A 14,298-nucleotide genomic window follows, 5' to 3' on the forward strand; every position below is an offset into this window, starting at 1 on the left:
CTTACTTAAAAGATCATCATAATAAAATGCTTTGACCAAAATAAAAGAACATTATATTTGATAATGTCAAGCTGACTATAACCCATTCTGCTCAATCCTGCTCTCTTAAATTATTTGCACATGTAACAGACAGTCTCTCTGAGTCTGCACAGGCAATAACTATTGATATTACATGGCTAACCAAGAACTGCAAGAAATATTTTAGATTTTTTGGGCTGTTTGGCCATGTTCTGGAACACGGCCAAACAGCCCAAAAAACCTACAACAACCATCGGATCCCGGCCATGAAAGCCTTTGTGAATAAATTACAAGAAATATTCTTCCCATGTTTCAAATTTCACACACAATTCTGGCTTAAGAACTTATCTTAAGTTCTGTTTACCTGAGGGTATAACAAAAGTATAGCCTTGTTTGAGCTCAATGCGCTGACAATTTGACACCCTGTCCCCAAGAAAGATGTCTCCTTGTTTCCCTGAAAGCAGCCAGTTTTCATACAACTCCAGGTTCTGTGGCGTAGGAGGAATTAACCAAAAAATCTGCATGTGGAAAAAGATAAAAAAGACCACCCCAATGTAAAACCTGGGCCTTCTTTAGATCTATTTGCTATTTGATATCTCAACCACATTTAAAAGGAGCTCACAATAACATTTTAACTATGGAACAAGTAGCTAAGGTATAGTGATGTGCCAGTGCCCTCCCTCCAAAAAAGCTTCCCAACTAAAAAAGGTTACTTACCTGTAACCATAGTTTTTCGAGTGGTCCTCTGTGAATTCACATATGGGTATTGTCCGTGCCTGCGCTGACGATCTCAGAAGATTCTAGAGCTAAAAGTAACAATTTTATGGTATGATCTCCCATGAGGCAATGCTCCTCCCCTTTGCCTCCACTCTCAGTTCCTAGGATATGTCCGCCTGGCAAAGTTATGGAATTGTTAACTATTAAAGTGCCGTGACGGACAGAGGGGAGGATGGGTGGGTAGTGTGAATTCACAGAGGACCACTCGAAGAACTATGGTTACATGTAAGTAACCTTCTTTTCTTCATCATGGCCTCTGTGAATGCACACATATGGGTGACTTGCAAGCTTCACTTACTGGCAGGTGGTACGACACGGTAAGAAGGATGCTAAGACAGCTCTGCCAAAACCAGTATCTGTGTATTCTGACATCTAGCCGGTAGTGCTTGACAAAGGTCAACAGTGTGGACCATGTTGCAGCATGGCAGATCTCTGGAATGTCTGTACCACGTTGGAATGCAACTGACGTGGAAAGTGCTCTGGTGGAATGTCCCTTGAGTTGGTCAGGTGGAGGTTTTCCTGACAGTTGGTAAGCAAGTGATATAGCTTGCACTATCCACCTGGAGATAGATTGTGAAGATGCTGGGCTGCCCTTGTTGGGACCATGGAAACAAACAAACAACCTGTTTGTGGCCCTGAAGTCCTTGGTTCTATTTAAATAGAAAGCCAATGAACGTCTGACATCAATTTTGTGAAGCATGTTCACTAAAGGAGATGATGTAGAATTGAAAAAGGAGGGCAGAATGATTGGTTGGTTTCTTTGGAAATCAGTCACAATTTTGGGGAGAAAAGACACGTCAAAATGAAGAGTGACTTTTTCAGGATGGAATTGAAGGAAAGGAGGATCCAACCGGAGTGCAGAGAGTTCACTGGCTTTTTTGGCTGAAGTAATAGACACCAGAAAAGCTGTCTTCAAGGTAAGTAACTTGAGGTAACAGATGGCCATGGGCTCGAAGGGTGGGTGCATCAGGGCATTAAGGATGATCTGTAATGACCACTGAGGAGTAATGCGTTGAGGAGGGGGACGGGTGTTATTAAGTACTTTGAGAAACTTTTTCACAGCTGGGTAAGAAAAAATTCTTGCAGAGGGTGAGTCATCAGGTTGGTGAGCAATGATCGCTGCAATATAGACTCTGAGGGTTGACATCGACAAGCCCAAATTGAAGAGATGGAGAAGATAAGAGAGTAAGGTTTTTATAGAAACTGGTATTGCAGCAAGGTCATTGTGTGTAGTGTGTTTGAGAAAGGACTTCCATTTGTTCTCATACAGGAGTCTCGTAGATGGTTTTCAAGCCCAATTACTGATTGAATGTCGGGATCACCCTCCAAGCTGTCAAGTAGAGGGATGAGAGGTCTGGGTGGTAAACCATCCCGTAGTTCATCGTTAGAAGATGGGGGAGCAGAGGGAGTCTGAATGTGTCTGTCAACATCGGCCAGAGGTAAGAGAACCATGGTTGTCTTGGCGACCAGGGAACTATCAGGACTGCGTCTCGATGGAAGTCGTGGATCCGAATCACAGTCTGTTGAATTAGTGGGATTGAGGGGGGGGAAGGTAGAGAAGTCCCCTGGACCAGTTGATCATAAAAGCATCCCCGATGGAATTGGCATCGGTTCCAGCTCGAGTGCAGTAAGTCTTGCATTTTGTGTTCGATTTCGAGGCAAAGACATTGATGACTGGTGTTCCACATCGATGGCAGAGGAGTTGGAAGATCGACATCTTCAGGGACCAGTGCGATCTCGATGTTAGGCTACTTAGATGGTCCGCCAGGTAGTTCTCCTCTGTGGAGATGTGTACTGCCATTGGGAAGATATGGTGCTGGTAAGACCATTCCCAGAAGTCTATCGCTAGGTGCAAGAGGGAGGAGGAGTGGGAGCCCCCTTGTTTGTTGACATAGAAAAGGGCACTACGGTAACTGAAATAAAGAATATCAAGGACCACTTGTCATTTGTAATGTGCTCCCAGAAGGGGAAAAAGGGTCGCAGGGCTGAATTGAATGCAGATTTGTCTGGATAGGGGTATCAATATCGCCGATATCCCTTGCCCTTCGCTTGTGTGTTTGTCGGAGGCTGTTGATGTTGCTGCTGGTTCCGAGCACGGGTGCTCGAGGTCGATGGTCCCTGTATCGAAAAGGGTATGTCAGATTGTTGTTGACCAAAGGGACGATATGTCTGGTATCTCTGAAATGGTTGGAATATTTGCTGGAAGTATGGATTTGATCTGTAGTTAAGTTTGTAGGGACGAAAGGAAGATTGGTTTGCATAGGTCTTGGCCATTTTGCGCATCTTGGTATTGTCTGTTTTTTGATGGAAAAGACCAATGCCATCAAATGGTAACTTCTCGATTTTATGCTTGGCATCATCGTTGAGAGATGTGGATCTGAGCCACGCGTGTCTGTGGATGGCTATGGAAGATGCCAGAAATTTAGAAGCTGCTTCAGCTGTATGTCTGGCAGCTATTTTCTGTTGCTTTGCTAGGGATGTCGCTTCGGAATGGGCATTCATGAGGTCTGTCTTGATAGACTCAGGGGCAGACTCAAGAAGGGGCAGTATTTTCGCCCAAAGATGTCATTGGTAAGTGCCCATTGCTGCTTGGTAATTTGCAGCTCTCAGTAAGAAGGACTGCAATGAATAGATTCTACGAGCTATGACGTCGAGTTTTCTTCCTTCTTTATTAGCTGGTGAAGTAGACGGTTTACCCCTGGACTTCAGTAAGTTGGATTCTACTATGATCAAATTGGGAGTCGGATGTTTTGCTAAGAATTCTATGTTGAGATCTTGGGTTCTGTACATGTTGTCCGTGCGTCTGGACATTTTCAAGTCTGTAGGTGGTGTGTCCCAGGCTTCTTTGATGATTCTTTCCATGGCTGGGATGTATGCCAGACTGAGAGGCTGTGACTTTTCAGTGTGGATATCATCAAAAATGATATCCGCCTCAGGAGAAGGAGGTTCCTCAACTTTAAGTTTGAGTGTAGTGGCCATACAAGAAACCACATTGGAGTAGGAAGTAAAGTCTTTTGACGGAGATGATGGGCTCGGATCAATAGAGTTGGATTCGGGTGTAGGGATATTCTGGGGAGACTCAGGTGAAGATTCATCTTCGGTGTCATGATCTGAAGGTGGTGGAGTAGATGATGAATCGTCATCAGAGTGAGAAATGGTCTGAGATCCCTTAACAGGAACAGTTCTCAAAGTCGTTTTAGGTGTAACATGATGATCTTTTGAAGAATCCTTAGGCTGCTTAGATGGTAGGGCAGTCGAAGAGTGTGAATGTCATTTTATCGATGTCGAAAGGGATGTCGATGTCAAGAATGTTTCTGTCGGTTTCAATGTCAGTGTCGGTGGTGGAACTTGTGAACACTGTTGAGAAGATTCATGGCGGAATCTTTTAGCCGGAGTCGTTTGTGAAAAGCCCTGGTAGGCTTCCATCTGGAATTGGTTCGCAAAGGGGAAAAGATTGTCCATGCCAAGCTGCTGGAAAGCGAACTGTTGGTAAGGAGGAAAAAATGGAAACTGGTAACACTGACCGAATTGAGGCACTGATGGAGTTGGTTCCACATGCTTCCTCTTCTCCTTATGTTTCTTTGGAGATCGAGGAGAAGTTTTGGGTTCAGACGGCTCGGTGTTGAAAGCCCGCCCTGACATTGGGCTCAAATTGGCAGTGGCTGGACTGGATGGAGGCTCAGTCCCAACATGGCCAGTGGAGGGAGAGAAGCTACCAGTCAGGACTAGAGCCTGTGCTGATGGGATAAGCACCTCATCCCGTTCTACAATAGACACCACAGCTTCCATGGAAGATTCTTCCAATATAGGAGAGGGTGGACGCTCTCCTGGCGGATCCAGATGAACAGATTTAGCTTTCTTAGCTTTAGGAGCAGGTTTCTCTTTTTTCTTCTTGGATTGCTCCTTTGGGGCTTTTAATTTTGAAGCCCTCGAAGTATCAGAGCCCACTTTGGAATGGGGCGAAGGAGTAGAATGCCCAGAGTGGTAGCTGAAACTTGTCGTGGCAAGTCTGTTTCTGAGTGAGGTAACTCAGCAGGAGCTGCTGCAGCAGGATTCGTGGAGGCTTCCCAAAGATGAGATCTCAATCTCTGGAGTCTGTGTTTTAGTGCCGGCTTGGTAAAACCTTTACAAGCCGTGCAAGATTGGGTTTGATGTTTCTCGCCCAAACAGAATAAGCACTTGTGGCCGTCTGAAGATGGAATTTTGCTATTGCAGCTGACACAGAGCTTGAAAAGGGCCGAGGAGGCCATAAAGGGCGGGAAACAACAGCTGGAAGTCCAAGGGGAAGGTATTTGAGGTAAAAAACGGTGAATGAAAAGAAAAGCAACTCACAGGAGATCAAGTAAGAAGTTGTTGATTGAAAAATAAGATGTGTAACTGGTAATTTGCAGGTAATTGCTGGCACAAAAAAGGTGTAATAATTGCTTTCTTCTGTAGAACGTTTCAGCACAGCGGAAAAAAGGAACTGAGAGGGGAGGCGAAGGGGAGGAGCACTGCCTCATGGGAGACTATACTATAAAATTGTTACTTTCAGCTCTAGAATCTTCTGAGATCGTCGGTGCAGGCGTGGACAATACCCATATGTGTGCATTCACAGAGGCCACGATGAAGAAGACCCCTTTACACTTTATTCAGCAGTCTGGACACAACAGTACTTGCCAAGATCAACACATCAGGTTTGAAGAAGAAGAAACATGAGTGTACTGCATGTTTGGATACAGTACCACTCTCACCCATGTCTCATTCTTTTTAGGGAGGGGACAAAGTCCCCCCTTCAAACTGCAACAGACATCAATAGATTAATGTGGAGAAACCACTTCACACTAACCTGATGTGAATTAAACCACTTCATACTAACCCGAGTTTATTTCTGACACCTCTCTGTAGGCATTCTGGCATGCTGCTGATTATGCTTAAAAAATTATTTTGTCCCTATTTTTCAATAATGTACTCCACAATATCCAATTTTCCACCAAGATCTTTCCTAGGAGCATTCTACCACCATCTTTATCTCTCTCGAGTACACCTTTGTTCCACTGTCTGACTTGTGTTTATAGCACATACTAGCCTTCTACAATTCGGTGTTTTCAAAACGTTTGATTACCACCAGTGCCAGACCGCATGGCAAACAACCATGGCTATGGATTATCCAGACTGTATAGCCTAACACATCTGAAGTGCATGTGACTTACTCATCAATCCTGATACAGAAACACATAATTTATATTCTATGTGTGTCTATCTTACTAAGAGTATGTCATAAGAAACCTATCACGAGAGACAGCCTCAACAATATGAATTATGTAGAGACTACTGTTTTTGTGAAGCATAGTATGTCTGGACTGAGTAGTTACTATAAACTCATGAGATAGAACAAAACATCCCATTGAACAAACAGTGGTGAGACAAGGTTGTTCAGAAAAATGAGAGTCACTGCAGCAATAAGATATGCCAAATGTGGATAGAGAAGGGTACAAAAAAAACAAGGCATCATTATGGAGTCAATGAGTGCTGTTCTGCGGCACAGGTCAGCCTCTGATGTAGTATTTTCAGTACTAAGGGGCAGAAAAGGAAACTGCAATTGGAAATCAGGGCTTCATAAATTTTGAAACCTGCCTTCCACAGTTAATTCAACTGAGACATTCCCATGATAGTATTGAGGTTTGTTCATACATAATAAACGTGGGGGAGAGGTATTTGGTGTTCACAATAACACATTGGAATTATTGAGACTCAAACTGTGATAGCAGGCAAAGGTTTTCAACAAGATAGAAAAGGAAGATCTGCTACAACTTTCTTGAGAAGGAAATGATATGTCCTAATGACTAAAGAACATGTCACACACATGAAGCTCTTTCTGCAAATAAAACTAAATAAAAAGGTCCATGGTTCATACTTTCTGTTGATGCTAAGAATAAATTTTGACAATGCCTTTTAAAGATTCCATGAAAAGCTGACAGGAGGTGGATTACTTTTTATATAACATGGAACTAACAGCTGCCATGACCTCCCTCTCTATCCATTCAAGATGAAGGAAACCCATGCTTCTCCAACAGATGTGAGAGTTTCGGTTGTGGGATCAGTTCCCTTCCATGGGTCTGGGAAGTGTAATTAACAAAAGAAAGAAAAAAAAGCAAGCAGCCTAAGGGCTCATCCTCCCCTTTCTTAAATAGGAAACTTATTGGTATGTGAATCAAGCAGACAACTTCTGGACAGGCTGGATTGTATCTAAGAAGGCACCAAACTTTACTATATTTTAAGGAAGAGAGTTACAACATATTAAAAACAAAAGATTAATGCAAGACAGAAAAATCATACAAGTGGATCTCTGGGCTCAAGATTTAAAAAACACAAACAGTAATGGAAAATGGACAACAAATGCAGTCATTTTTGGAGAACTAGCCCAGCCAAAACAGAATCATAATCCATGATGCAAACTAGCTCATTACAGACTTTATCCCCCACTGTCCTAGGATCAACTGCTCTCCCCACACAAGGCCAGCTGAAGAGAAGATGGAAATAAGACCAAAAAGGAGTGATTTGCTGGCAATTTAAAGATCACTCCATGAAACCATTTGGCTGATAGGGGTGAGGCATCAGCTGGCCCTGTAAGTCACCAGTAGCATCCCCACTGACATAGCAAATTTCCTTCTCAGGGTGTTATCCCTGTCCAGCCTTTCTAGGCATGTTATGGTGCAAGCTGTAACATGAACAATGGGGCCTTTTATATATGTTGCTGCACTTTAACAAGGATGAATCTACTATCATAAACCAGATTAACCAACTGATCTTACTATATCATCTATTACTATACTATTTCTATAACTAAAACAAAGTATTGTAATCCTACAAATGTCCTTATTTTGTTAAGTTACATAAACAAGCACTTCTAGTCTATAAAACAGTACAAGTAAAAAGGGAGGAAAAGAGGGGAAAGAAATTTGAGAAAAGGATCGAGAGATGAGTTGAGACGACATGGATGATCTAGAGCTGCATGTTCAGATATACAGAACTATTACACATTTTCATAGAAAACTTGTTATACTTCACTACAAATGATACATGGGCGCATTTATTTGTTAATTTTATAGAACAGATAGGATGAAGTGCCTGTAACCATTTAACAAAACAGGGATAGTATGGAAAGACTGTCTTGACTAGGAAGCTTCACAATTCATGAAAAAGCTAAGCCACTTTCATAAAAGTAAAACTTCAAAGTTTTAAGATCTATTGAATAGATATGCTAGATTTTTACATTTTCCAGTGCTATCTAAAAGTCATTTCATGGAATGACCCCTGTAGGAGATTTGAAGTATTTATATCCCGCCATACAAATACAGGATCTTCAAGACAGCTAAGCTTAACCATATAACTGATTATATAGTATCTGCTTCATTACTCATTCATACAGTTCTTTTTAAATTTGTCTCGTGTTCTATTAGCAACATACTGAACCCAACAAGTAACCACAACGACACCATAATAAAGCTTAAATTCTACGGTGGGGTGGCCAGATACCAGCTAATGAGCTGCTTGTGGTAACGGGATAGCTCAAAAAGGGGATTGATGATACAGTACTATAGTTTCTCAGCAGGCAAATGTGTTAAGAGCAAACAGAACTGGGCTCATACTATCTCAATCAGATGTCATACTGAAGGAGCTGAAGAAAGCAGAAGTCGCCTACTGGAAAAGAAACCAGTAATGTAGAGGTTTAAGATGCTGTATGATCCTTCCATTGGCAGATTAACTGAATTTTAATTCTATTCAATTGAGCATTAAAACATCCTGCCCATTCTCCCCCATAAAACAGAGCAAAGTGCTGGGATTATCACAATACCTTTCCCCCTCTATGGATGTGATACCATACTGAAGTACCACCAAAGTCTACATGGAAGTCTGTATAGCAGCCCTTGACACTCATCAGGCAGTATCTGCAATGAAACAAGAACCAGAAATAAAGTTGTAACTCAGTCTTGCATTTCTATATAAACATGGAATAAATACTTTGCACTGGAGTACTACCTGACAGTATTTTAATGATTTGCACTTTAAGAACACTGTGTCTGTGTGGATGCACGCTTGCGTACGTGTGTGTGCTTGAGTGTGTGTGCACATGCACACGTGCATGTGTGCTTTCAAGTGAATTCTAACTTACGGTGACCCTTTTCAGGGTTTTCTAGGAAGAAAGTACTCAGAAGTGGTTTATCATTCACTTCTTCTGGGGGCAACCTGCAGCTCACCCAAGGCTGGCTCTTTTCCCTGGAACTGAACTACCAACCTCTGGTTTCACAGCCAGATGCCCATCCGACTGAGCTATCCAACCAGCTATTAAGAGCACTAGTCACTCAGAATCAACACATTCACAATTCCACTCTCCATGCCAATCACTGTTCATCCAAAATGGAATGCTTAGATAAATATAAAAGACATGGCTACTACTGCATCAGAACAGGGACAACTTACATTCCTGTAATAAGAAATACATTTAGTGCATTGTTGCAATTGCTATTATTTAAGAGAATAAATATATTTGCCTTTCTACAACATAAAGTACAAGACAGTTGTTCTGTGCCACTGTCTTTACTTACGAGAACATTAAGGACTGCCTTTAGGCCTTCAACTTGATGTACTGAAAGTAAAATTTTAGCAATACAGTATCTAGAATGCCTGAAAAGGAAGCAACAGCACTAGAGACATCTTTCTGAAACCTCAACTCAGTAGATGGCTGATTGTACAAACACAATTTCAAGTTACTTACTTCTGCACCTTAGGGTACTGCATATCCAGAATAGCGTTTGTCGATTCTGTCTGACTTTCTTTCAGATGTCTTGGCCACATGTTATCAACCCAATCAATCAAATCCACCTGAAACAATATAAAGGCACGTTGTTGAAGCTCAAGTAGTATTAAGATGCCTTGCTACTATTGAATTATATTTCTAGAAGTAAAATAATTTACTGAAATAAAGACTGAGATTTATATGTTGAGGAATAGGATCACTGAAATATCTGAGAACAGATTATAATTTCATTTAGCACCTACTCTTTAAAAAAGACAAAGTCAAATTTCTAAAACTCAACTACAGATTAGATGTACAACTACTGTACATCTTAATCAAAATATGATGCTCATTTTACCTTCTCCCATGACCAGTCCATTTTTCTCCCTAGCAGACTGTAATTATTACTCCATTATAGTAGTCTTTGTTGTGCAGTACAATCCTATATGCACTTATATGGAAATAAGACCAATGACTTCAGTACAGATTATTCTAAATAGGTAGACATAAGATTGCAGTCTTAAATGTATCTGTAAGGAATTACCAAGAGGTATGTTAAAACAGTTTCACATAACTGCATGGGGGAAGAATAGATCCATGGCACAATACTTTGCTTTCTTGAAAGTGACACCAGATTATTGCTAAGCTAAATGAAAACACAATAAAATTATGACTCGAATCCTGTTGGCGGAGCTGAGCAGTCACAAGTCCTCAGGTTTTGAGGGTTCCTACAGTTCCTTTTTAACCTGGGGAAGACTTTGGAAGCCTTGGGATAGAGTGGGGAGCTTTTAATATCCCAAAATTGCTGTTGCTGATCTGCAATTAGGTTTGGGAACACCAGAGGCCATTTGTGGATATTAAAGGCTCCCCACCCTATCCCAAGGTTCCCATAGGCTTCTTCAACTTGGAAAGGAATCCCCCAGAGTGTGTTGGAACCTGGAGACTGGGGATAGGGAACTTTAAATTAAAGAGCTAATGGCATCATCAGGCTTATGACCACACAGCTCTTCCAACAGCTAATGTCTGCTTTCTCTAAAAAAAAATTAACCAGTTTCTAGTCAACCTTTAAGCACACATTTAACATTACTATGTTTCCTTAATACTAAGTTGTACTGTGATATACATTATATAATAATAATAATAATAATAATAATAATTTATTGTCATTGTAAGTATATACACATACAACGAAATTCACAGACACCCAGAGACCAGACACATGCACACACATAAAATTCCCAAACACTCCCCACCCACTAAAAGTCCCCCACTAAAAATACGAACATCTACACCGCAGGCCAAGTAACACAGTCCAACTAATTATTCACTACTGGTGGTCTTTAAGCTCATTATTAATTGCAATTATAGCTCTGGGATAAGTTTTTTTTTTTTTTTTTTTTTTTTTTTTTATATAAGTTTTCTCAAGTTTTCTCCCTGAATGCTACCACTCACCACTGTAACATGGCCACAATTTCTCATTAGCATTGATAATTCTGTCTATGGAAAGCATAATGTTTAGAAATCTGAATCCCTTTTGACAGCGAGAACTGCTGATAGATTTCAGCATTTAAGTTTTATGTTCAAGTAGTATAAGTGTAGTTCTACAGATACATAGCATCCTTCCAAAATATCTATCTGAACCATGGGTGGGCAAAGTTCAGCTCTCCAATTGTTATTGGAAGGCATCTCCCAGTATTTCTCACTGTTGGCTGTGCTGCTGATGGGATTTGCATCCCAATAACATATGGAGGACTGCACTCTGCCCACTCCTAGTTTATTCCATTGTTACTATCAGCTCTGTGTAATATGAGTTAAGCACACATCCTCCAAAAATCTGTATTAAGAGTAGGCAAGCCATTTTCCACAAAAATGAAATAAACAGAGCAGAAAGATGTTTGCCAGCAGAAGGAAAGACATCCCACTAACCGTATTTGGTCTTTGCACCAGGTTCTCAAGCCGGGTGTGGCTGAACTCCAAGCTGATGACATTATACAGTTTCTCTCGCTCCTCCTCTGGAGTTTCATAGTAGCGTGCCCACTGTGCCATTGTCATCTCAATGTCTCTTTGGGTGTTCACATCCATGACATCCACCATTCTCCGACTCCCTATGAACACATACACACACGTAACTATTTTGGCTAGGAACAGTAGCAGAGAAGTTGGAAGGAAATAAGATAGGAAAGAAAAATACATATTAGGAAGCCTCAGAGGGAAAAGTATACAATCCTCATCCAAGGCCCTCTGATTTACGAGTCCTTTGTCCTTAAGAATTTCCCTATCATTTTTGCACAAGCCTAAATTCTGCTCTTGATTTTAAAAATTCAGTGAAAAGAAAATTCTACACTAGACTCCAAGATATATAAATATCATATATAGTCTTTCACCTGATTAACTAAAAAAAATGCAGTTACCTACGTAGAGTCGCACGTCATTCACACTGAAGTCTGGATCTGGCATCCTGTAACAGAAAATAAAAATAAATTAACAGTCTCACCATACCCCTGTCCTCTATGCAATGTACTCTGATCTCCAGAAATACGTAGGTGTAAATAGAATGGGCTAGACTTGCAAACAGATTATGATTGGATGATATCTCCCCTCCCCCGCTCCAATCCCATCATGACATTCCACCATTGTGTCTCTCTCTTCCTTAAGGAGCAGAAAACTGCAACACTGCAAAGTCCCAAAGCACAGGTGTAGCCATTTCAATACTACATTGAAACCACAGAGCCCCACCTGCCCAATCTTTTCATATAAATCACTCTGTGTAAGGTTCACCTGAAAAGCAGAATAAATATAAGTCAAAGAAACACAACGAATGCAGCTTAATTTCCCCCCAGGAATTTAGATTATTAGCAGTCATTTCCCACTACAAAAATGTCAGACTCTAATAGAATTATTGTCTCTAGTGACTAAGAGGCATATTTCAGAATCAGTATGCCCTTTGAGTTCCAACAGTTATGGTTGGCACTTTTGCTTAAATTCTAGTCATTCTGAAGAATACAGAAATGGCCTGTACATGCTATGACATGTTTGGAATCACTGAGGGTAAAAATGTTTTATATTCCATCTCAACTTGGGAGAGGGTAATAATGATAGCTGTGCACAACAGGTCTTTTGAAATTCTCCACCTTATTACTTGGAAAAGAAACTATTTCATCAAATTTCTGCAAGGAAAGAAAGAGAAAATCTCCAATAATTTCCCAGAGGTAGAATCCACCATCAGCAGTGTTTTTTAGCCAATCTTGTTATTTTTCCCCCAAATAATTTTTGAGTTTTGCACTGCTACTGTACAGAGCAACAAGAGCAATGGTGTTGGCTGCCTGGTCTTCACTTCCTCCAAAATGCTCTCTGTGTCCAATGTCACCCTGAGGCATCATGGTTAATTGTGGGGACAGCCAAACAAATAATGGCAGAGAAATTTCTGAAATATATATAATTAACAGTAGTGTGAATGGAAGGACTCCTGGAGCTGTATCAGCACAAGGTAGGAAGGCACATATGTGGACAGAATATACAAAAGAGTTCTCTTCAGAGGAAGATGAAGCAATGAACCAAGCAACATACAGGTTCTTTGTCAGCAGAATCACGTTTTGTCTTAATAGTCAAAGTAGTAACAGAGAACATCTTGCCAGAATCAGTGACCATCTTACATAATATTAACCATTCACTGCACCATTACTTACTTTATTCCAAGTCCATCACAATTCTTGAAGATTAAAGGATCCCTTAAGCCTCCACGCTGAATATATTCCGCGGTGAAGTCTTTCAGGAGAAGATGGAGAGAACTCTGGTTAGAGAGACTTAAGAGGTGACAAATATAAACCAGGAAAGGAAACTGTTGTGGCAAGGAGAGTAACAAAGAATGTGAGCAGTAATGATTCTAAAGCAACAGATTTGCCATCTCAGGTTACATCAGCTCTAACTTAATATACTTTCTTTAGCCACCTGTAGACAGGCACAAGTACAGAAATATTATACTAGTTAAAAGCTGGGTTGAGATGGTCAGAACCACTTGTGTTGATTTATTCCCCAAAGTACTAAAATTATCTATTTAGTTTTCAGGTAGTCTTATGCAAGAACATGATTTCAGGCTTAAAGACAAAATCATTATTCCAACCCTTCTCTATTCCCATTTATTAAAAGGCACATAATTCTGCTAAGCCCCACATATGTTCCTGGTCACTGAAGTCCTCAATCTCAGCACCGTACAGCTGCAAAATAACAGTTCTATAGCTCTGACTGCTGAGTCTCAAAGCTAAGGCAGCCAAAATCTAAAGCTGTGCTTCAATGGTGTAATGTTACAAGATGGGGGATATTTGGCTCAATGCTACCACCAGTGAGAAGGCTCTTTGAATTGTTGTAGATCACAAGTTGAATATGAGTCCACAGTGTGGTGTGGCTGAAAAATAGGCAAATGCTATTTTAGGATGCATTAACAGAAGTATAGTCTCCAAACCCCGTGAAGTACTAGTCCCCCTCCATTAAGAATGGGTTACGCCTCATCTTGAGTACTGTGTCCAGTTCTGGACACTGCACTTTAAGAAGGATTCCTACAAACTGGAACATGTTCAGAGGAGGGCAACAAGGATGATCAAGGGACTGAAAACCAAACGCTATAGGGAAAGATTAAAGGAACAGGGCATGTTTAGCCTTGAGAAAAGATGATGGAGGGGGAGAGATGATAGCACTCTTGAAATACTGGGAAGATTCTCAAACAGAGG

At 40.9% G+C, this 14,298-nt stretch overlaps 1 protein-coding gene across 7 annotated transcripts in view; it reads right to left on the bottom strand.

Annotated features, from left to right (window-relative positions):
- KDM2A (lysine demethylase 2A) overlaps positions 1-14,298 on the bottom strand; it is a 68,948-nt gene that overhangs the window by 27,236 nt on the left and 27,414 nt on the right. For all 7 annotated transcript variants that reach the window (XM_020805987.3, XM_020805991.3, XM_072985400.2 and 4 more), the window contains exons 5-10: positions 13,261-13,339; positions 11,986-12,032; positions 11,501-11,679; positions 9,554-9,660; positions 8,633-8,726; positions 383-536 (exon numbers count right to left, since the gene is read on the bottom strand). In XM_020805987.3, coding sequence (XP_020661646.2) covers positions 383-536; positions 8,633-8,726; positions 9,554-9,660; positions 11,501-11,679; positions 11,986-12,032; positions 13,261-13,339 — 660 coding nt within the window. The remainder of the gene's footprint in view (positions 1-382; positions 537-8,632; positions 8,727-9,553; positions 9,661-11,500; positions 11,680-11,985; positions 12,033-13,260; positions 13,340-14,298) is intronic.

This window comes from Pogona vitticeps, chromosome 1 (genome assembly GCF_051106095.1).
Source record: "Pogona vitticeps strain Pit_001003342236 chromosome 1, PviZW2.1, whole genome shotgun sequence".
NCBI classification, from domain to species: Eukaryota; Metazoa; Chordata; class Lepidosauria; order Squamata; family Agamidae; genus Pogona; species Pogona vitticeps.